The 23,582-nt window shown below is 38.1% G+C and overlaps 2 protein-coding genes across 3 annotated transcripts in view; both read left to right on the forward strand.

The window, feature by feature from the left end:
* The window catches only part of wu:fj29h11 (uncharacterized), a 57,819-nt gene extending 52,309 nt beyond the window's left edge, over window positions 1-5,510 (forward strand). For both annotated transcript variants that reach the window (XM_052102441.1, XM_052102442.1), the window contains 5 exons: window positions 1,809-1,929; window positions 2,485-2,613; window positions 3,588-3,809; window positions 3,969-4,098; window positions 4,511-5,510. In XM_052102441.1, coding sequence (XP_051958401.1) covers window positions 1,809-1,929; window positions 2,485-2,613; window positions 3,588-3,809; window positions 3,969-4,098; window positions 4,511-5,102 — 1,194 coding nt within the window. In that variant the 3' untranslated portion in view covers window positions 5,103-5,510. The remainder of the gene's footprint in view (window positions 1-1,808; window positions 1,930-2,484; window positions 2,614-3,587; window positions 3,810-3,968; window positions 4,099-4,510) is intronic.
* Window positions 5,511-10,241: 4,731 nt separating this feature from the next.
* Window positions 10,242-22,783, forward strand: bsk146 (brain specific kinase 146). Its single transcript, XM_052103229.1, has 4 exons — window positions 10,242-10,440; window positions 17,696-17,906; window positions 18,135-18,337; window positions 19,747-22,783. The coding sequence occupies exons 2-4, from the start codon at window positions 17,735-17,737 to the stop codon at window positions 20,551-20,553; spliced, it is 1,182 nt and encodes a 393-aa protein (XP_051959189.1). The 5' UTR covers window positions 10,242-10,440; window positions 17,696-17,734; the 3' UTR covers window positions 20,554-22,783.
* Window positions 22,784-23,582: the final 799 nt, after the last annotated feature.

Below are 23,582 nucleotides of genomic sequence, written 5' to 3' on the forward strand. Positions count from 1 at the left end.
GTACTATCGCTTTACATCAAAATGGCCTCACAAGCAAGGACATTGCTGCAAAGAATATTGCACCTGAAAGAACCATTTACCGGTTCATCAAGAACTTCAAGCAGAGAGGTTCAACTGCAGTGAAGAAGGCTTCATGATGTACCAGAGTGTCCAGCAATCGCCAGGACAGTCTCCTCCTGAGGAGTCAGCTATGGAATCATGTCACCACCAGTGCAGAGCTTGCTCAATATTGGCAGCAGGTTGGTGTGAGTGCACGCACAGTGAGGTGAACACTTTTGGGCAATGGCCTGGTGTCAAGAAGCGCAGCAAAGAAGCCACTTCTCTACAAGAAAGACATCAAGGACAGACTGAAATTTAGCAGGAAGTACAAGGATTGGTCAGCAGAATCTGGTGCAAAGTTATTTTCTCTGATGAAGCCCCCTTCCGACTGTTTGGGACATCTGGAAAATCGATAGTCCGGAGAAGAAAAGGTGAACGCTACCATGAGTCCTGCGTCATTCCAACAGTGAAGCATCCTGAGACCATCCATGTGTGGGGTTTCTTTTCATCCAAGGGAGTGGGCTCTCTCACAATTCTGCCCCAAAACACTGTCATGAATAAAGAATGGTATCAAAACGTCCTGCAAGAGCAACTTCTCCCAACGATCCAGGAGCAATTTGGTGATGATCTGTGCATTTCCAGCATGATGGAGCACCATGTCACAAGGCAAGAGTGTTAATGAAGTGGCTCGGAGATCATTTCATTGAAATTTTGAATCCGTGGCCAGGCAAATCCCCAGATCTTAATCCCATAGAGAACCTGTGGTCAATCCTCAAAAGGCGAGTGGACAAGCAGAAGCCCACAAATTGTGATCAACTCAGAGCTCTAATAAGGCAAAAATGGATCGGCATCAATCAGGATTTGGCCCAGAAGCTGATATCCAGCATGGCAGAGTGAATTGCAGAGGTTACGAAGAACAAGGGTCAACACTGTAAATATCGACTCTTTGCATATATTGAATGTTTTTGCCAATAAAATCCTTTAAAACTTATGAAATGCTTCTCATTGTTTTCCAGTATACCATAGACACATGTGAAAAAAAGAATCTACAAATACTGAAGCAGCAAACTTTGCAAAACACAAAATTTATGTCACTGCCAATACTTTTGGCCATGGCTGTACAATATATGAAGCTATTAAAGTCAACATGAACAAATCATCGGTGGATTTAATTTGAAAGAGAAACATTTTCGAAGAGACTTCCTTTTGCTTTAAAACGACTTTCATTTTTTAACTGACTTCACTTTGGCGGTGTGCATATTAGATCATTTTAACCAACAGCCAAACCGCTATTTAGTAATTGTTGTAGCAAACTTGCATCAGAATTATTATCATTAATAAAAACTTAATGAAAAACATTTTGTTAACTGAAATAAAAATAAAACCAACATAGCTGGAAAATCTAAAACTAAACTACACTATGTAAGTATACTTTATATTACCTAAAATACTCAAATTATATAAACATAAAAAAAAATAAGTGGAAAACACTAATAAAATTAAACTGAAACTAACATTCATAGAGTGAAAACTGACAAATACCAACTCCATTCTGGTATGTAATGCCCACGTTTCACAATCCATTGAATTCCCAATTGAAGTCCCACCCTAATTTATTTTTTACATGTTTAATATCATGTTTCACTCTGAAATTCATCACATTACAGAAGTAAAATTGGTTACAAACGATAATGCACTTTGACTCACAAAACAAGGAGAAAGTTCCTGTCCATGATACAATGTGACTTGTCTTATTGTGTGTAATACAGGACCAAGCTGCTTTACAGAGGTTTCTGTACAGGGAGAACACTCAAGAACTCCCCCCAAATGAGGAACCATGGGAGGTCCCAGCACCACCCCAGCCTGTGGAGGTTAAAGCAGAAACCATCGGTGAGCACCTAGATTAAAACAAGCCTCTAGGGACAGATAATAAGTTCCCCTGAGTCAGATACATTTACTCACAGTGGTTTGAAACCTCGTCTATAGCACAGCTGCAGAATTAACAGCTGAGTTGATTCCTTTGATTTCTCGTTTCCCGTTTAATCTGCGTTGTTTGCCCTCATTTCTTCATTTCCCCCTACACACATACACACACAATGCACACATAGTGCACATATGCTAATTTAGGTTTGTTTGCTGCTCTGCTCACTGACATGAAAGCACAGCTGTTGCCAGGGCGAGAGGAAGAGCTGTCTTTCTTCCTCCCTCTTTAAGTGTCTCGCTCTCTGAACATCAGCTAGACAGAGATTAATAACAACTGTAACTATATTGTACACACACACTTACATGAGCGTGACACATACAGTATGTTGTGATTTTAAATTTGGGTGTAATATACCTATTTGGTACTATTTTTATTATGTAACGTAACATGGTAATTCATTGGTGGTAGTTTGACAATAGTTGTTATATTACATTTAAAGAGTATGCTTGTTTTCTTTGCAGTGTCATCTGTGGTCCGTTCATCAGCAGCTGTGCAGGAGGAGGAAATGCAGACAGAACAGAATAAAGAGGACAGGCTGGTGTGCTGGCCACCAAAAGCCTCTCTTAATAAAACAGGTGGCAGCAGTTCAGGTACAGACTTTAGCTAGACAATAATGAAATGCAAAACTCTGCTTATGCTGTTGCAGTTTGATGGCTGATTCTCATGAAACCAGTCAAGAAAATGTCTTGGTCATATTTAACCCATATCATTACCAAAAAAAAAAAAACAATTGTGAAATTATATTTTCCATAAAGAAAAGAAAGCGTACATTTAGGGTCATTGGGACTTTTTGCAATGTAATAATATTGTCAGGACACATGTTTTACTTTTTAATTTTGCATTGCAGTAATGAGAATATCATAATGACCATCTTTTATCCACATTGTGGTAATGAGAATATCATAATGACCATCTTTTATCCACATTGCGGTAATGAGAATATCATAATGACCATCTTTTATCCACATTGCGGTAATGAGAATATCATAATGACCATCTTTTATCCACATTGCGGTAATGAGAATATCATAATGACCATCTTTTATCCACATTGCGGTAATGAGAATATCATAATGACCATCTTTTATCCACATTGCGGTAATGAGAATATCATAATGACCATCTTTTATCCACATTGCGGTAATGAGAATATCATAATGACCATCTTTTATCCACATTGCAGTAATGAGAATATCATAATGACCATCTTTTATCCACATTGCAGTAATGAGAATATCATAAGGACCATCTTTTATCCACATTGCGGTAACGAGAATATCATAATGATCATCTTTTATCCACATTGCGGAAATGAGAATATCATAATGACCATCTTTTATCCACATTGCGGTAATGAGAATATCATAATGACCATCTTTTATCCACATTGCAGTAATGAGAATATCATAATGACCATCTTTTATCCACATTGCGGAAATGAGAATATCATAATGATCATCTTTTATCCACATTGCGGTAATGACAATATCATAATGACCATCTTTTTTCCACATTGTTTTCCATATTCCAAAGTTTGTAATGGATGTGTGTTTTATGTATTCAGGCAGCCAAGCTGTTGAGAAGGTGATGAAGATGTGGCCGCCTCCTGCTGCTCCTGCTTCTCTTGCTTCTGTGAAGTTGTCAGTTCCATCAGTCTCTGGAGCTGAGAGGAGCTCATCGAACTCGAGCATCCATCCACAAACTGGAGAACCACCAGTCTACATAGATCTGGGAGCTCAACATGTGCAGAGTCCCAAGCCAAGTGATAACACCCCACACACCACAGGTCAGTAAAAGTTTGTGATTCAAAAAGTAGTTAACAGCTGAGTTGACGGCAAGTGGCCATGCATTTTGCTCTTTAATGGTTGTAGAAAAATTATATTGTCTACAAAATGTCACCATCTCATGTGTTTATTGTATTAACACTTTGGACTTGGCCCTACAGAGATAAAGGAAGAGGCCACTGAGCAGGACGTCAAACCTGTTTTGGATGAACAAGGAAAAACTACATTGGACAAAACCAACCAACCACCTACAGCTGTAGACCAACACACACCACAGCCACATCCACTGCAGTATGTGTTTGTTTTTTAAAGGAATAGTTCACCCAGAAATGTTAATTCTGTTATCATTTACTCACCCTCATATCATTCCAAACATGTATTACTTTTTCCATTGAACCAAATTTAGATGTATTTATTTTTTTTAAGAATATGGTTGCACTTTTCCATATAATGAAAGACAAAAAGGATTAGGGCTATCAAGCCCTAAAATGACAAAAAGCACTGTAAAAATGGTCCAAACAACTAGTGCAGTATATTCCAATTTTTCTGAAGCCTTACTATAGCTTTGTGTGAAGAATACATTTAAGTTATTGAAATCCTTTAATGCTGATTGGGGTTTGTTTCTATTGTTGCTTCTTGTTTTTATCGTTTTTATTTGCATTTTCACTTAATTTTGAAATTCTTTCACTTCTTTCTTATCCAGTAGCAATAATCCAACCCAGGTGTCCGAGGTGCTGTCAAGCCAGTTTCAGGGAGGTAAAAGTCTACAGCGTCCACCTGTGGTGCTTGACAGTGCAGTGTGGACCAAACCACTGACTCCAGAGGAAGTCCTGGAGGATCTGGTTCTGGACTATACCCTGCCCCAAACTCTGACGCTCTCCAAAGACTTTGATGATACAGACTGTATTGGACAGTGGGGAGAGCAACTGGTTTTCTCCTTCCTTTCTCACTGGAAAGCCAACGGAGATTCTACTGCTCCGACTGAAATCACCTGGTTCAATGAGACAGGAGAGAGTGGCCATCCATGTGACTTTAAGCTAACCTTTGCAAATCAGGGGCAAAGAGCTGGTAGCACTCAAGAGATCTTTGTGGAGGTCAAGACAACAGTCAAGCGAGAGAGAAACTTTATCCACATGTCTGCAAATGAGGTGGATTTTGCACTGAAGGAGAAAGAGAGATATCACATATATAGAGTCTACGGCGCTGGGGATGTACAGAATGTTCGCCTCTGTCGTATTAAGAACCTCGCCCAGCATCTGCATTCCAAATCTTTAGAATTGTTTTTATTCGCATAGCCATTTTTTTACCTTACCCAGTTTATAATTAATTTTACACTGGAAAGCTTTAATTATTCTAGAATAACATTACTGTGCACTGTTAATATACAATTCTGGCCAGTTTATATTCAATTACATGTTCTTAACTCGTACTGTTTGTACTGACACATGATATTGCATACTTTTTATTTGCCAGTTTTTAAGTATTATCTAAGCTGTTCTCGCTGTTCAATTTTCATGTAATCGAAGACTCTGCAAAACCTGTTGTTTCATAAAACTTTGCTTTAAAGATGTAACTTAACTGTTTTACTGTACAGGCCTGACTCCAGCTCTCAAATGCAAGGTTGGCCAAGCTCATGATTGTGGAGCTGTGCCTGGTTTGGAATTCCGTTATCAAGTCAGTAAATAAATGAAACTTTATGAAAAGGCACCTTATCTGATGTCTGTCTGGATTCATTCTGTCCAATCAAACAATAACAGTATTATGGTGATCATTCAATTAGTGGCACTTATTAATAATCAAAATATCTCTTGAAATACTTCTAACATGTCTTACACTAAAGATTAGATAATGGCCTTAATTAAGTGGATTTTGGTATATGTAATGACATTTCACACTTTTTGGAAGAAAACCTTGTTAACAAAAGTTATCTTGGAAGTAAATTCTCTTTTTTATTTTATTACAATACCAAGATCTGATTTTGTATTGAAACCTAATAAATTTGCTCTCATATCATGATTTTAAACTTTAAAAATTTTTTGGGAAAAATGTATTTGTTCTTCAAAATGCTTGATGTGACGGTAATGATGGCAGTATTTGGCAGTATTAATTGTACACAAATAATTAAAATAATAATTATTGTTATAAAAACAAATTGCACTTTTTTTTCTAGGAACTTTATTAAAAAATGTCATAAGTACACTTTCCTCTATTTGTTTTATTATTTTTATTTTATACATACATGTATGTATAATCTTATTAAAACCTAGGTGGGGAACAACCACAAGATTTTACCTTAAAACCCTTAAAATTACAAGTTAAAATGATCTGTTAAAAGCTAATTACAAATTATTAACAACTAATTGGGGAGGGGGGAACTTGCATAAATATGCAAGTTCCTTGGAAAAAGTACAAAGTATAATTTCCGATTTTATATATATATATATATATATATATATATATATATATATATATATATATACACAGCTCTGGAGAATTTGCAAATATATCAGTTTCTCTAGATTCACTATTTGAGTAAAATGACATTTTTTAGTTTTATTCTATAATGTACAGAACATTCATCCCAAATTGCAAATAAAAATATTGGCATTTAGAGCATTTATTTGCAGAAAATAACAACTGGTCAAAATAACCGGGGTGATCTGGGGGGTGCGTCACCAAGGCTGGAATCAGGCAGATTCATCTTTGTGATGGACACATGAATCAAGCCATGTACAAGGTTATCCTGGAGAAAACTTGCTTCCTTCTGCTCTGACAATGTTCCCCAACACTGAGGATTGTTTTTCCCAGCAGGACAATGCTCCATACCACACAGCCAGGTCAATCAATGTGTGGATGGAGGAGCATCAGATCAAGACCCTGTCATGACCAGCCCAATCTCCAGACATGAACCCCATTGAAAACTGCTGGAATGTGATCAAGATGAAGATGGATGATCGCAAGCCATCAGACAAAGCCGAGCTGCTTGAATTTTTGTGCCAGGAGTGGCATGAAGTCACCCAACAGCAATGTGAAAGACTGGTAGAGAGCATGCCAAGATGCATGAAAGCTGTGATTTGAAAATCAATGTTATTCCCCAAATATTGATTTCTGAACTCTTACCAAGTTAAAACATTAGTATTGTGTTGTTTAATTGTGAAGTATCGTGATGCCATGCGAGGAGCGGACGTGTAGGCAATGAGCTCTGTGCACTTTGCTAGTTTTTAGTTATTTTTGTTATAGTCTGGTGGGATTTGATACACCCTGCTACATATTTGCTCTTTCAAGTCAATATGTCAAAAAATTCTAAATCCTCAAGCTCTGGAGATACAAAAAGACACTTACGTGCTCATGCTGAAACCTCTGACGGGCTTGCGGACCAGGGATCGGTTTGAAATGTGCAGCCGGGGAAATCCAGCGTCAACTGCCCAACATGTTTGTGATGCTGACAATTGTTGTTGCCTATTTAGAAGATCTCGCTGTAATACGTCGATCGATTACGGTGATGGAAACAACATTTTGTTGGTTACAAGAGTGGCAGATGTTGTGAAGCGGATCGATTATCTGGAGTCATTGGAGAGGGAATTATCTGATAATCCGCTGGCGACCAAAGTTGATTTGGAACACGTTCTTGGAAGATCTTGAGAATAGGAGCCGCAGGAATAACATCCGAATTGTTGGAATTCCTTAGTATGAGGAGGGCAGAGATATGGGGAATTTCCTAGACGAGCTCCTCCCGAGTCTGCTTGACATAAAAGGCCATAAGCTAGAAATCGAGCGAGCTCACAAGGTTCCGGCTCGTAGATCGGCTGAGGTAAACAGGCCCTGATCAATCCTGGCCAAGTTCCTGAGATCTTCGATAATGATCTTGTGTTACGTGAGGTGAGGAGCAAAGGAAAACTTTCTTGGAAGAATCACAACATTTTCTTGTTCCCAGACTTTGCGAATTCGACAAGAGAGAAACGTGATCGATTCAAGGAATGCAAGAAACTTTTACATCAACGGAAGATCGCTTTTGCACTGATGTACCCGGCCAAACTGAGTATAAATACTAAGGATGGCATGTACTGTCCTTCATAAAAACATTGGAGTAAGCCATTTTGTATTTCTCAAGTACTTGCTGCACTTACTCTTAGGAAGCTGGATGCCATTTTTGTTTCTTTTGGTATTTGGTTCTGCCTAGCGGCTGGAGCTTGTTTTGTGGAATAACACTCCGTCAAGAAACTTTTGCATTGATGGAAGATCGCTTTTATACCGAAGTTCCCGACCAGTGATTAGGATGACTGCAAAATATCTACATGCCTACAACAAGCGATGTTTTTTATAGAGTAGATGGACTGAGAAAATCATGGAGTGTTTCTTACTTGGCCTCTGAGTCAACTTGACTCGAAATGATAAGGCAAAATTGACACCATTGTTAATGTTTACAGCTGAGAAGCTGAATCTTGTGGTTATGGTAAGGGGCGTGGCATATCGGACACACTCTCTAAGTGGTCAACCAATCACAACACACTGTATGGAGTTAGAATCATGCCAAAACCTCACACACACACACACACACACACAAAAGGTGTTTTACTCACACCCAACGATTCACAAACAAACTTAGTGTGGTTTGCAAATACAAAACATCACTCACAAACTAATGCATTTTGTTCTGCAAATAAAAAACGTACCTATCAAACAAATACAGTATGTTTTACATATACATAGAAACGTATTTCTTCAATGACAAAAATATCCTCCAAGTACAAACTAAAATCTTTCAAGTACAAAAAAAAATTCTACAAGTACAAAACAAAATCCTTCAAGTACAAAACAAGGTTATCTCTGTCCACATGGAATCGGAAATGGGTTGGGGCACCCTATAAAAAGAAGGATGGTTATTTATTTTCTTAAAGGGTAACTAAACACCTGCTCAGAGTCTGACTCCACCCACTAGAAATATTTGAAAATGCAGGAAAAGTGGGCAGACCCCGGCAGGGATAGAGGGAACGAACCGAGTGCGGGGCTGAGCGGGGCGGGGCACCTGAGACTCGTAGTGACGGATTAATTGACAGCTGTTGTCAGACTCTATGTTATTATTATTCCTCAAACGGTCGCAAGACGACATGTACATGAATCTGGCGTGGTGAGCTGGAACCTGCTTACGTCAGCTGTCACCGCTTACGTCACGAAGTACCGCAAACAGCCAATAGGAAAATTCAACTGCAGTAGCCACCGTTCAACCTGAAGAGGGCAGCACTCAGACGTTTTTACACCATATATTGTAGAATTAAAACACTTTATACACAAATGTCAAAAAAATTACTTGAATCAATGACCAGTACTAATAAAGCCCCATGCTTACAGATCATTAACTAAAAAAAGTTGGTTTAGGGTTTAGTTACCCTTTAAACGTAAGTATTATAGATTTTTTTTCTTCAAGAAACGAATATTTCCCCTCAGGAAGCTGTAAAATTTGGGAAGATATGAGGTGGACATGTTTTCTTTAGTGCTAGCTCAAGTAAAAGCACTATAGGTACTATACATTTGTATTCGAGGTCTGAAAACACTGCAACTTTTTTGTTATTTTGACCAGTTGTCAATTTCTGCAAATAAATGCATTAAATGACAATATATTTATTTGGAATTTGGGAGAAATGTTGTCAGTACTTTATAGGATAAAACAGTAATGTTCATTTTACTCAAACACATACCTATAAATAGTAAATCCAGAGAAACTGATAATTTTGCAGTGGTCTCTTAATTTTTTCCAGAGCTGTATATGTGTATAAAATTGCAGAAGGGCAGTAAAAGTCTAAGTGGGGAACGACCACAAGATTCTCGCAAATTTCACACTAAAACTAGGTAAACATTTAAAGCTATTATTATTTATCTGCTAAAACTATACTTTTTTCTTGAAAATAAAACAATATATATACTTAAAAGCTTTCCCTTATGGAAGAATCGCACATGAACATATTTATGAATTCAAAGAAAACAGATCTTCAGTGAAGATTATGCATTTGTTTCAACTTATTCTTTTCAAATGACAGTCAGATACTGTACAGATGTCCCAACTGTAATTTTACTGTTCTGGAAAACAAATTATATTTTATACAATATGAATCACTTTATATATTCACTAAAGCAATAGTTACACTAATAAAATACAGCTTTAGCGACATGTACTTCTACAGACTAACGCGAGAAAACAACCTGTGCTGTTTTTGGCGAACGCTCACAGTGACGGAGCAATCTGTGCTTCCATTGGCTGACGCTCACACTGGGAGGCGTGTCTTCATTAGATGCGACGGACCAACCTGTGTCGTTATTGGTTGATGTTGACAGTAGGCGGGATACCATCGTCTGACGCGAGGGAGAGATCTGTGCTACTATTGGCTGACGTGCAGAGTGGGTGGTATTCTTCTCAGCTGCTCTATGGAAGCTTTGATTTCCCCCCAGCAGCACAATAGAGAAGCGCAGTGCAATCTGCCGCAGGAGTGAGTGTGTTCTGCTGCGGCTAACCTTCTGATTCTCCAACCTCACATAGAGACCCGCCATGAGAGTACCAAGAGAATCGATTCACATCCCTGCGACCCGCTGTTTTTCAGGCTAGAAACAGAAGCCCCGGTGTTTTGAACGGATTTGATGGTGAGTAAATTCCTTCAGAAACGTTTGATAGCGACAACGTTTGTATAACATTACAGCAGTTGATGAATTGTGTGGTAGGCTTGAGGTATAATTCTCTGTTGTTCGATTAGAATGTTCTGTCCTGGTTGGGAATGATGGGGTTATATGAAAAATAGCCTCAGGTTACTGCTTCAGCCGACCTTTAACAGCACTGCAGAATATTTCTCTATGCTGCTATGAAATTGATGAAAAAATAAAAATAAAACCTGTTATTATGTTTTAATAATTATTACATTATTATTACTAATATTAGTTGTGATTTTTATGTGAAATTTCCTCTGAGCAGGTTGGATACTTTGGACCTATGGATGAAACTCCTTTTGTCCTGTTCAATATGCAGTTGTATTCCCCCTATAACAAGAAAGATAGAGAGCCTTTATTTGTGTGAGAGAATTGCATTCTGAAGGCAGCACAGTGATGTGTCTGGTGCTGTTGTTCTCAGTGCGGATAGGATGAGTCTGCAGGTATCCGCAGGTCACCCAGAACTCAACACCGTTAAATGGATGCTGTCAGAGGCCAGATGAAAAATGAGCGCGCAGCTCAATGTGCAGGCTGGCCTGGGGAATAAGAGTGTGCTGTTTAGATGTTGATAACCTCTAGTGGATGCTGGCCATCATTGCAACTTACATGTCCATGGGTACTGCTGCTGAATGGAACAAAAAAGTATTCAGATTCATGTGATGGATGAATAGATAGAAACTAGATGGATGGATAGGTAAATACTAAATAGATTAATAGATGGATAGATGGATAGATTCATAGATAGTTGGATAGGTAGATACTAGATGGACGGGTGGATGGATATTTAGATGCTTAATAGATTAATGGGTGGATGAATGGATAGATTCATATATAATTGGATAGGTAGATACTAAATGGACGGGTGGATGGATAGGTAGATACTTAGTAGATTAATGGGTGGATGGATGGATAGATTCATAGATAGTTGGATAGATACTAGATGGACGGGTGGATGGATAGATAGATACTTGATAGATTTTTGGGTGGATGGTTGGATAGACTCATAGATAGTTGGATAGATAGATACTAGATGGACGGGTGGATGGATAGATAGATACTTGATAGATTTTTGGGTGGATGGTTGGATAGCTTCATAGATAGTTGGATAGATAGATACTAGATGGACGGGTGGATGGATAGGTTGATACTTAGTAGATTCATGGGTGGATGGATGGATAGATTCATAGATAGTTGGATAGGTAGATACTAGATGGACGGGTGGATGGATAGGTAGATACTTAGTAGATTCATGGGTGGATGGATGGATAGATTCATATATAGTTGGATAGGTAGATACTAGATGGACGGGTGGATGGATAGGTTGATACTTAGTAGATTCATGGGTGGATGGATGGATAGATTCATATATAATTGGATAGGTAGATACTAGATGGACGGGTGGATGGATAGGTTGATACTTAGTAGATTCATGGGTGGATGGATGGATAGATTCATATATAGTTGGATAGGTAGATACTAGATGGACGGGTGGATGGATAGGTTGATACTTAGTAGATTCATGGGTGGATGGATGGATAGATTCATATATAATTGGATAGGTAGATACTAGATGGACGGGTGGATGGATAGGTTGATACTTAGTAGATTCATGGGTGGATGGATGGATAGATTCATAGATAGTTGGATAGATAGATACGAGATGGACGGGTGGATGGATGGATAGGTAGATACTTAATAGGTTAATGGGTGGATGGATGGATAGATTCATATATAGTTGGATAGGTAGATACTAGATGGACGGGTGAATGGATAGGTAGATACTTATGTATATAAGTATAAGATAAGTATGTGGTTTTGTGGTTTCATAGCTTGAATGAAAGACCTTTTCAAGGCTACATACAGAGAAATACATAATTAACGTCACCATTTCTAATTATTCAGTTTGCAAAATGACACCAGTTTCACTAACCTGCAAACTCATCAATGTCACTTTGTTCATTCTTGAAGAAGTACAAAAACCTTTGTAACTTTGGACTGCCATCTGCTGCGCTGCTTCAGCTTGTCCTGTGTGAGTGTGTGATTGTGACTGCGATCGGCTTCAGTAGATGTTATATCACCCTCTTGTGGTCTCCCAACACTATTGCGCCATACTGTTAAAAAGAGGACAACTGCCAGTGAATTGGAAAGCATGCAAATTAGGCTTCTAATTTAAATGTTTAATTTTAATATATCAATGCTTCTAAAATATATTGATAAAATACCGTGCCGATCAATAATCGCTATATCGATATTTTATGACATCCCTAATAGATAGATCGATTGATAAATAGGAAATCCTGGTTTTATTATCTTACAGGCACGATTGTCTTCCATATTGTTATTTTGCAGCCTGTGTGTGTTTACTGTATGTGTGAATGTGTTTGTGTGTCAGATGTCAGCGGTGCTCTCTTTTACACCCCTGTGGTCTGAACACAAGGTAGGACAGTTACAGTTTTTAATAAATGACTCTAATCCACATGACTTCCTGTTCTTTTCATTCCTCACTCACCAAATATATACAGTTGTGTCCCAGCAGACATTTGTGTCCAAGATTTAACAGCTGTCCACATGCTTCATATGGATGCTAGAAGATTTTTATCTGCTTTGATAATCAACACCAACATATTGGTTTAAACAAAACAGAATAGTACCATTTTGGGACATGTATCTTGACAATACTATGGTTTTTATGTACCACGGTAGTACCATGGTAATCTTTGAGGTACCTTGTGTTCCATGTAAATGTATATGGCGATAATTTAGTACCATAGCATATATAAATGTACCATGATATTACCTATTGATATTATTACATACAATCACTGCATTGCAGTACAGCCACTGTATTTTTTTATTTTTATATATATATTTTGGTAAGGGCAATCTGATATCTCCTCTGCAAGCTTGATTTAAATGTCTTATGCAATGCATCAGGAGATTGAAAAACTTAATCACAAAAAGAGTTAAGTTGAAGAGGTTGAAACATTTCTGCCAGCTGAAATTGAGCCATTGAGTGTCTATTGCTACATGAAAATTAACTTGGCTTTGCTTCAGCTTGGTTGGCACATGCTTTTTCTTGATATCTCTTTCAGCTAGAAATGTTCAGGCCAGATATAAGGCTTGGTTACTAAAGCACCACCATGAGTGTTTTTTTTTTCATTGCAAGAGTCTTTAGAATGAAAATGTTTCCTTGCCTTGCCATGCTCAATGACCATGTCGTACAAATTTATTTTAAAGGCGTAATTTAAGATAACAGAACAATGTTGAACTACACCGTTATATTAGAAAAGAAAGTGAATATTGCAAAATGTTTTATGTTCATTTTGGCTTTGCTCTGAATGCACCAGACATTTAACTGTTTTGGAAGGATGAAGTGTGTACTTTCTGCGCCACTAGCATTACCAACAAGAATTGCAAAATGGTGTCCTCTAAAATGAACATTCCCCCATTCTGCCAACTGATGCCAGAAACAAATATTCCTTCCTTAAACTCATGCCATTGGTTGAGTCAATGTTGCTTTGTCAGGGTGGTCAGGTCGACCCCAGTAAGCATGCATACTTCCCCTAGAGTGTATCGTCTGAAAAGCTTCCCATTCTAATTATTGAATACAAAAATATGATAAAAAGCAGATTTACTGTACATACGTCCTTCCTAATTCATTTACACTTTTCAGAGAAATCAACCTACGAATGGCTTACTTATATAATTATTTCTGCATATTAAGGTAGGATAACTTGCTAAAATATGCACAAACTTTCTATATGATATGCTGCTATCTAGATGTTTAAAACATGTTCACATGAATTGCAAAGGTCAAATGTCAGGTGATTGTTTTAGTGACAAAGTATAGATCTCTAAATGTAGAATATTCACAATTTCACTCTTTCAACTGAAGGTTATCACATTGACGTATGATCACACAGGAAATGTTGCTTCTAAAATTTCTTGTAATCGTAAATCAACTCCATATAGCCAAATTATTGACAAGCTGCATTCCCCATCAGACATGTTTGTATAAATTCAACTATGGTGACATTTCCCACTGATTGTACTCGCTACTGATAGCATGTTGCGTGAGCATCCTCAGAGACCCGGGTTCTGGACGCTTGGGTACCAGGAAGTAAATCCGTTCACAAACAATAGGAAGCACGATTCAGAGGGTGCCGTTTCGCTCTAAAATTTAAGTTTCTACTTCATTGACAGTTAGGTTTAGGGTGTAGGCTTTATAAAATATTTATTCCTGTTGACTGTATTAAATAATTTACAACAAAAAAAATGAACCTTTTGTCACCACTCTGTGGACATTTCACCCATAAACTGGAGCTCATGCATACCCATACGTTCAACAACACTTCCAACATTGGCCATTGTGGGCAGTGCTTCTATTTTTTTGTAAGAACAGACCAATTTCCGCACTTCTGACCTGTTGCCGAATTCACAGTGTGATCAGTCTGGACATTGAAGCCTTGGATTGTCACTTTGACTTTCTATTTATCCTCTTTCAGAATCTTTAACCTGCATCCCTCTATTCTGTGCCACTAAATACAAGCAAATGTGGGAAGTCAACCATTTAAAGAAGACAAGGAGTCTTCTTTAAGGGTTAGTTAAGGAAAAAAGCAGGGTCTGTTTGGAGAATGCATTGCTACTTTCTAAAGCACAATCTAGACCTGCTGAGCGGGAGTGACTTGAATATTCTAGCGAGAAAACAAGGCTGGCAGAAGAGAGATTGAAACCCTGTGTTTCACTTTCCTTCCTATTCATCCCCCTGTCTGTCTTTTCATGGCTGTGACTCTGATAACCGTGGAGCTATCAGAATGACAAAATAGCTTGCGCACAGAAATAAATAAGCCATTACTGTTTCATTATTTTAAATGGGTGTGTAATGACGAGAAGCAGGAAAAGTTAGTTGCAAAATCCGGCTGCCATTGAAGCGTTCTGCAGTGTATTACCACCCTTGAAATAACATTGCACCGAAAAATGGTACTAACAGATATTGGCAAATATTTCTAGCTTTGCTGGAAATCGGGGAGTGTTTTGCCCTGACAACCTTAGGGGCTGTTGTACGGTTCTATGCCAAATAAACTCTAAAGTCAGAGGTTTTCTGGTTTTGCTTCAGGGTCCAAATTTTGCATTGGACTTTATACTGTTCTTTGGACCATATATTTACACTTACACTTATGCATTTGGCAGACGCTTTTATCCAAAGTGACTTACAAGGCACTTATTACAGGGACAATCCCCCCAGACCAACCCGGAGTTAAGTGCCTTGCTCACGGATACAATGGTGGTGGTTGTGGCGATTGAACCATCAACCTTCTGTTTACCAATTCTATGCTTTAACCCACTACGCCACCACCAGCCTTCTCTATCCTTCTCAGCCTCATTTTCATTCGTGTAAAAGTATGGAGTTTTCCCTGACTATTGTAATGTCTAGAACAACATGAGGGCTTTATTTTAGACATCAAGATTCACAGTAGAGGATTGACATTTTATAACAGAGAGTTGTTCTATATTTGCATCACTTTGTCTTAAGCTAGCTAGCAGCTTTTGACCTGGTGAGTCATATTGCACCAGCCCAGCTTCCATTCTGGCATGTTCCTCACTCACTGTGAAGTCATGGTGTGAATTTATGTAATTATTTCTAGACAGCGGTTGAAGTCTGTTTAATAATGTCTCCCCCAGCCGTGCTGAAAGAGGTAAAAAGGCTGATGTCAGGACATGTAAGGTCAATAATATAAGCTGTGAGGAGGAAAATGATTCTGCATTGAGCAACACATCAGCTCACACTCAAGCCATCACGGCTGTTTGTTTTAATCTGCAGTGCAATCTAAGCACTTCTTATTTGCTGGCAGTGACAAATTGCCTCCATTTGTCGCTGCAGTGCTTACCGCTGCGAGAAAGATCAGCCGCGCTTCTTCAGACATTGTGTATTACTGCTTTCTGATTCAATAAGATTAGAACTAGTTATAGACATCAATAAATATGCCATTTTGAGATTATCTCTATAACAAAGATTTCTATGGCTAATTGGTAGATTAACAAAACTGCCTAGTAGAAGTTCTAAAACCTACTTTGTCAGTGGTAATTCATTTTAGGCATGACATAAAAATGTACCTTTATTTATTTTCTTAATGCTGGTCTTGCTGATGTATGTGAGACTGCTTGGCAAAAGTTTTCCAGTAGGTAAAGCTGCATGCAGGAGATCTCCAAATAAGGGTGGAATCTCCAGAAGAAGGTGGAGTTACTCCAAAAGGGGGCATCACTTCCACACATGGTTAAGGTTAGAGAAAGGGTTAAGTTAGGGGCTCCCTTTATCTTTGCTGGTAGTTTGGAGCTCCCACCTCTTTTTGGAGCTCTGCCTGCAGCCATAACCTTCTCCAGGTTTTTAGTCCGTTTTAACTCAGCCCCTTCAGTCTGTCATGTACACAGTCCAAAAACCTGGTGTGGGTCGAAGAAGCAAATGCAAAGGTGGTGAAGAAGTGTATTTTTGTCTGTTTCCATTTAAAAATGCTGTTCCACACCCCAAACTTGGTGACAGGCTATTTTTACATTTTTAAGTTGAAAAAACAGCATATTTACAGTTGTGTTCGGGGCATTTCAAGCCTGAATGTTTTCAGAGGTGATCACTTCTGAATGAAACACGAGTCGGATGGGCAGAAAGTGGCTGGAGTTTACTCATATATTGTAATACAGGTATTTTTCAGAGGTATCTTGGGATGTGCAGCATGAGTAAATGAAAGTTTTGGACAAGCACTTAAACAACGTATTCACCCTCCAAACAATCTTCGTATGATATTCTGTAGAATAAAGTAATACAAGTTTGAGATGGAATAAGGGTGAGTAAATGAGAGAATTCTGAACTATTACTTTAATCGTATAGCTATTTATCCAAAGCGACTTACAAATACGGGGCATCAAAAGCAATTGACACAAGCAGTTCCAGAAACTAGTGACATCCTCGTCAATGTATAAAGCGTGTTTTGTTTTTTTTCTTGTGAATTTTGAGTAAATGTTGTTTAAAATAAGTGTTCCTTTTAAATTCAGCAATTTTATGTCCCACGTCTTTTACATTTTCTAATATTAAACTGTATTATATTGTGTGTGTGTATATATATATATATATATATATATATATATATATATATATATATATATATATATATATATATATATATTGTGTTCTTTATGTTTACAGTAAGGTCCAGCGGTTGACAGCAGCCTGTTCCCATGCAAGATGAGCTCGTCTCCTGTCGTCTCACATGTTTCCGTCGACATCCTGGAAGAACTGCAGCTCTTTGCAGCTCAGAATCTGGAGAAGGTTGAGATCAATAAATACTATGAGATCATACGGGAGCTGGGGAAAGGCACCTATGGGAAGGTGGACCTTGTCATCCATAAGATCAGAGGTATAGCACAGCTCCGAAACAATTTACTCAAATGTTTAGGAATGTTGAGGTTTCAAGACACAGTAGACAATTTATTGATGGACCTTGCATTGTGCACAGGGGCATTGTATTGCTGGAACAATAAAGAAATGCCCCATTCTACAAAAACAATTTGTCTGCGTTGGAGATTGCATGGCTGTATGCTGTTTTCAGTTTGAAACAGTTTTCTCTTAATTTCTCAACCCACAGGCACCAAGATGGCTCTGAAGTTTCTAAAGAAGAAAACAACCAAGCTGAAGAGTTTCTTAAGAGAGTACAGCATTTCACTCTATCTTTCGCCATGTCCCTTTATAATCAACATGTTTGGAATTGCGTTTGAATCTGAAGAGTACTACGCTTTTGCACAGGAGTATGCCCCATCTGGTGACCTGTTTGATATTATTCCACCACAGGTAATCGCGTGCCATAATTTTGCAGGTGTAATGCAGTCATGAATGTTTTTTAAAGTTATTAAATCTTTTTTTATATACAGTGGAACCAAAAAGTAATTAAACACTTTTGGACATTTAAGTCATTCTTAAAAATGTAATTCGTTTTATATACAAAATATGACTTGCATGTCAGTAAAATTAAATCAGTAACCGCTTGAACTAATTTAAGCATTTTTGATTCAATAAAAAGAGCCCACTCTTAAAAGTTAGTGTTTACATGCAATTTTATTATGCAATGGTTTATTCCAGGGTTTTTGCTGAAAGCGGTGTTCTGAAGCATCATGTAAACGAGAACGCCAGTTTCCTTGCGGCATTTAAGGGATTAGGAGAAAGCGGTTTAACACAACAGGGTTTTTCCCAGAGAATGCGGCTAACGTGGTCAGGTTTTTGAAGAGTGCGAATGTGCGTGAACAGGCCGAATGACTAATGTCATAGGATGGAGCCCAATAACAAGTCAACACATTGGAAAGAATTCAACATTTCTGGGAGTGCAGTGGAAAAAGCACATATGCTTTAAACTATAGTGTGTATTTTTACACACCAATGTAAAATATTGACGGTCCCTCACATTTACGTAAGAGGAAAACCCCACTATTGCAGCGCAATTCTGCTGCAGGTCATGATTTAAAGTTAAAGAATCAAACAGCAACAACTCTGGAATATCTGGAAATTAAGTAACGCAATGGAGAATGAAGTAGCAAAGTCTTCCTCAAATGTCATGTTTGTTATTTACACAAGCGCCATGGGGAAATTACGTTGCTGTGGAGAAAGCTGCTTTCTGACCGAGCCTCATGTATATGGTAGAAAAGAGTACGCCGCTTATGCAGTGCATATAAATGGGAACATTCTCAAAATAGGCCACTTTCTGGTGTCCATGTAAACGTAGTCATTCTTTCAGGATCCACACTACACTGGTGACACTGTATGTTTTTGATTCACTAAATAGAACCAGCTAATAATAGTCATTTGTAAATGGACTTCACTGTAAGCAACTTTTCTTTTGCTCTGTGGAATTAAAAGAACTGACTCAGAATAGTCATTTGATCGGGAATCGGACTACCCTGGTAGCACTGTATGTTATGTGCTGTACATTCAGAAGAACTGGCTCAGAATCATTTGTCTGGGATTCGGACTACACTGGACATGCTGTGTGTTTCAAACTGTAGATTCAGTAGTAGGCTTCGCTGCCACAGAATGTTCTGCAGGAAACACTGTCAGAGTATTTTATTACTAATTGCATGTTCGAGAACCATTAACGGAACAAAAAGTCATGAAAATCATAAGGTTCCGGTGTTTTAAAAAAAAATGGAACCGGCTTTCACAACCCTATGCATCAGTGACTGATTTTTGCTTCCAATCTATTCTCACAGGTGGGTCTTCCAGAACCAGTGGCTAAGCGTTGTGTCCATCAAGTGGCCATTGCCCTGGACTACCTCCATTCAAAAAAGCTAGTGCATCGAGACATCAAGCCCGAGAACATCTTAATCTTTGACAAGGAGTGCCGGAAGGTCAAGTTGTCAGACTTTGGTATGACACGGCGAGCTGGATCACCAGTGAAACGTGTGAGTGGAACCATCCCCTACACGGCTCCCGAGCTCTGCGACACGTCCAAACACGAGGGCTTCTGCGTGGACTACAGCACAGACGTCTGGGCCTTCGGAGTGCTCCTCTTCTGCATGCTCACTGGTAACTTTCCCTGGGAGAAGGCCATGCCGTCCGACACCTTCTATGAGGAGTTTGTGCGCTGGCAGAGGCGACGGACAGGTACGGTGCCGTCACAGTGGCGCCGCTTCACGGATGAAGCATTGCGCATGTTTCGAAAGCTTCTGTCCTTGGAGCAGGAACGACGGTGCTCCGTCAAAGAGATGTTTGCGCATTTTGGCCACCGTTGGATGCTGGATGGTCAGGGTGGTGGAAGCCATCAACAAGCTGTGCTGAACTCTTCATCTGAGGAGGAAGAGCTGCTGGTGAACCGTATGAAACAGCAGACCTTGTCGCCGGTGGCCAGCACAAGCAAAAATAACGCAATGGATTCCGTAACGGCCGCGGCGCACCACTTCACCTCTGTGTCCACAAACAGCTCTGTTTCTTCCACCAATAGCTATGAGCGCACAGCCAGAGACAGCCCCCCTAGTAGCCGCATCCTGGTAACAACCCCTATAGAGATCTGCGTTTAGAGACTGGTCAATATGCACAAGTTAATGCACAGCTTCCCGACAAGATCAACTTTAGCACACAACCAGTGACTAAAACATTCAAACACTCGCATATGTCCTGAAAGGAGTTTGCAGAGTGCAATAGCGCTATTAAATAGATGGAAACCAAGCAAAAAATGATGTAAACAGTGTAGTTTATGAAGATGAACTTAACTTGTGATCTGTATCTATTTGATTCTTCAGTGTTCAGTGAGTTGGCTCATTAAATGAGACCAGCCTTTAGCTGTGCTTCTTTGCTAACATTCCTTGCAGAAATGTACGTATTTCTGCAGTAGAAAACAGTCTGTGAAGTGGACGAGTTGTGCTGAGACAATGAAATACTGTGTAGGTCATTCTTTCTAACTCATGGATTAGCAACGAACCAATAAATTAGTGTATTGAAAGGAAGATTTACAAGCTTAAATCCAGTTTGTGGGAAGATTATGAAGGCTTCCCCAAAACTTCTTTAAAGCAATATATGGAGCAAAAAAGGAGATGAGAGCAAAGGAGAATACCGGGATCTACATTCTTTTTGTTTGCCTTTTTTGTGTGTGTGTGAACAATTTACGCAAACAGCGAAAATTGGGCCTGAAGACATAGATGAGAAAATAGAACGTATGATATTTGCATCTGTGGTATCGTGAAAGTGTGTGAGTGTTTGAGAGTTTGTGCGTACAAATTACTTAATCAGTTGTTTAGTTATTTAAGGCCTGATTTACTAAAACGTTCATTACATGCAACAAAATGAACGTTTTCAGGTTTATCATGACGTGCTTGGAACATGTCATATTGCATGCACTCAAAATGTTTATAAAGACTCGTAGACTGTTTTGAATTTACTTAATTTATCAGGACTTCTAGATATATATTTTTTCAGTTGATCAGTAGTAAATTACAAACATCGTAAAGTAGTTTACAATGTTTAAAATATCATCTGTTTTGGTACGTTTTTGACGTTTATATTGTGCATCAGCACATCAAAGCTTATTTTCTCTCCCATCAAACAGATGTCAAGTAGTTATCTACTAATGACTGACAAGAATTTAAAAATAAAGATGAAAGAGAAAAAAAAATCAATGTTTATTCCTAATGCTTTAGATTGTTTTTGAGAGTTTGACTTTGACATTTCAAAAGTTTAAGTGGTAGTGGGTTAGTCGAAGTGGTAAACATATCTATTTGAAAATTTTCAGTTTTTTTGAAAATGTTTGCCTGTTTTTTTTTTATTTTATGTTTTTCTCCTTTTAATTATGTCTTAGTTACTTATATTTTTCCTACATTGGTTTAAACCAAAACACAATACAAAGACATTGCAGATGTGTGCAATCACATTTTAATAACTGCATGTTGAGTAAAGCAAACATCTATTTAAAAAAAAAAAGTGATTTAAGATATGTGAGAAATGTTGTAATGTGAAATTTGCCGTCAAATTTCTTGCATAATGTTTCAGAGTGCAATTGTAGTAGATGACGTAGGGCAAACGATCAAGCCAAAATAATAATTGTTAGTTTTGTTGTGTCGTGTTTGTATGCTGCTGCTGTTGTTATTAATTTCTCAGAGATAAAGAACTACCTGAAAAAGCCTGTATGTATGCAGCCCCATTAGAAGCTTAAATAAGTAATGCCTGCACCACTGCTGTCGAATTATGAAAGTGATTTAATTTTAGGCAAAGTTTAAAGTCTAAAGGGAAGACTCTAAGCTTGCTGAGAAATTTAGTTTTTATTGGAATTGGTACAGTATATTTTGTGTTTAAATGTTTTTTATTTTGTCTGCATGAAATTTCAACATGTACTGATAATATGTTATGAGAAGAAAAAAAGATTAGATATAATAGCCTTCTTCACATCAAAAGTGGGCCATTCGTCTATAACAGCATAAATATTGTGTCCATATTGAAGACATTTTGTGGAACTCTGCTGATAGTGCAATTATACTTCCTGACCATGAGATGTTGTCATTAAATGCAGAGTTAGCCAAGAAACTGGCAGTGCTTTTACCATATTAATAACAAATGAAAAGAACACCCCACTGAGGATTTTGTGATTTTTGTGAAAGTGCTAAACTTTGCTCAAGCTTTTTGGTTTATGGTGATTTTGATGAGCTATCAGTGGGCTTTTAGTCACTTCAAAACAAACTCTGAAACTCATGTCCAATTTCTGTCTTTGCAATACAACTGTCTTCCTGTAAGTTCAGATTTATTCAAAAATAAATCTTGGCCAGAAATGTGTCTTTTTTTTCATTAATTTTTTAGGATTCAGTTACTGGTTTGTTAAGATTAATCATATCTTATAAACAATTAAGTGAAGCAAAAAAAAAAAAAAAAAATACAAAATTTTATTTTAATAACAAACAAAATAATAATAAAATAAAAAAAGAGAGAGAGAGAGCCAGGAGGTCGAAAGTTCTGCTGATGAAATTTGGTCTGTGGTAATCGAAATTCAAAAAAAGTTGAAAGTGTTGCTGAGGTCAAATGTCCACAGGGGGGCACCAAAAAGCGATTTGTATTTTTATTTAATTAGTTTTCATTTAGGTAATAGTCAATAGTAATGCAACCCCCACCCTAAATCTAACCGTCAGTGAAATAAAAATGTAATTTAGAGCAAAAACACATCTTCCGAATCGTGCTGCTCACCATTGTTTATGTGAACGTGATTACTTCCTGGTTTCCATGAGGCCAGAAATCATGTCTCTGAATTAACACAATTACTGCCTGATTTCCATGAGACTAAAACCCATGTCTCTGAGATTGCACACACAATATGTGATCAGCAGGACCATAGGGAAAGGTGAACACATTTGAATTGATGCAAAAATGCCTGATGGGGAATAGCACTTGTCAGTAATCTTGCATTATGGGATCGATTTCAGAGTACATGTAAATTTGGGTGCAGCACGTTAATTTAATGAGTGATCATGTTGACTAATAACTCAACTTTTATTTTTAATCACAAAACTAGTAAAATTAGCAGATCAACACTTTCAGCAAAAACAAATAACTGGGAGACCAATGGTAT

The sequence above is a fragment of the Xyrauchen texanus genome, chromosome 33 (genome assembly GCF_025860055.1).
Source record: "Xyrauchen texanus isolate HMW12.3.18 chromosome 33, RBS_HiC_50CHRs, whole genome shotgun sequence".
In the NCBI taxonomy this organism is placed as follows: domain Eukaryota; kingdom Metazoa; phylum Chordata; class Actinopteri; order Cypriniformes; family Catostomidae; genus Xyrauchen; species Xyrauchen texanus.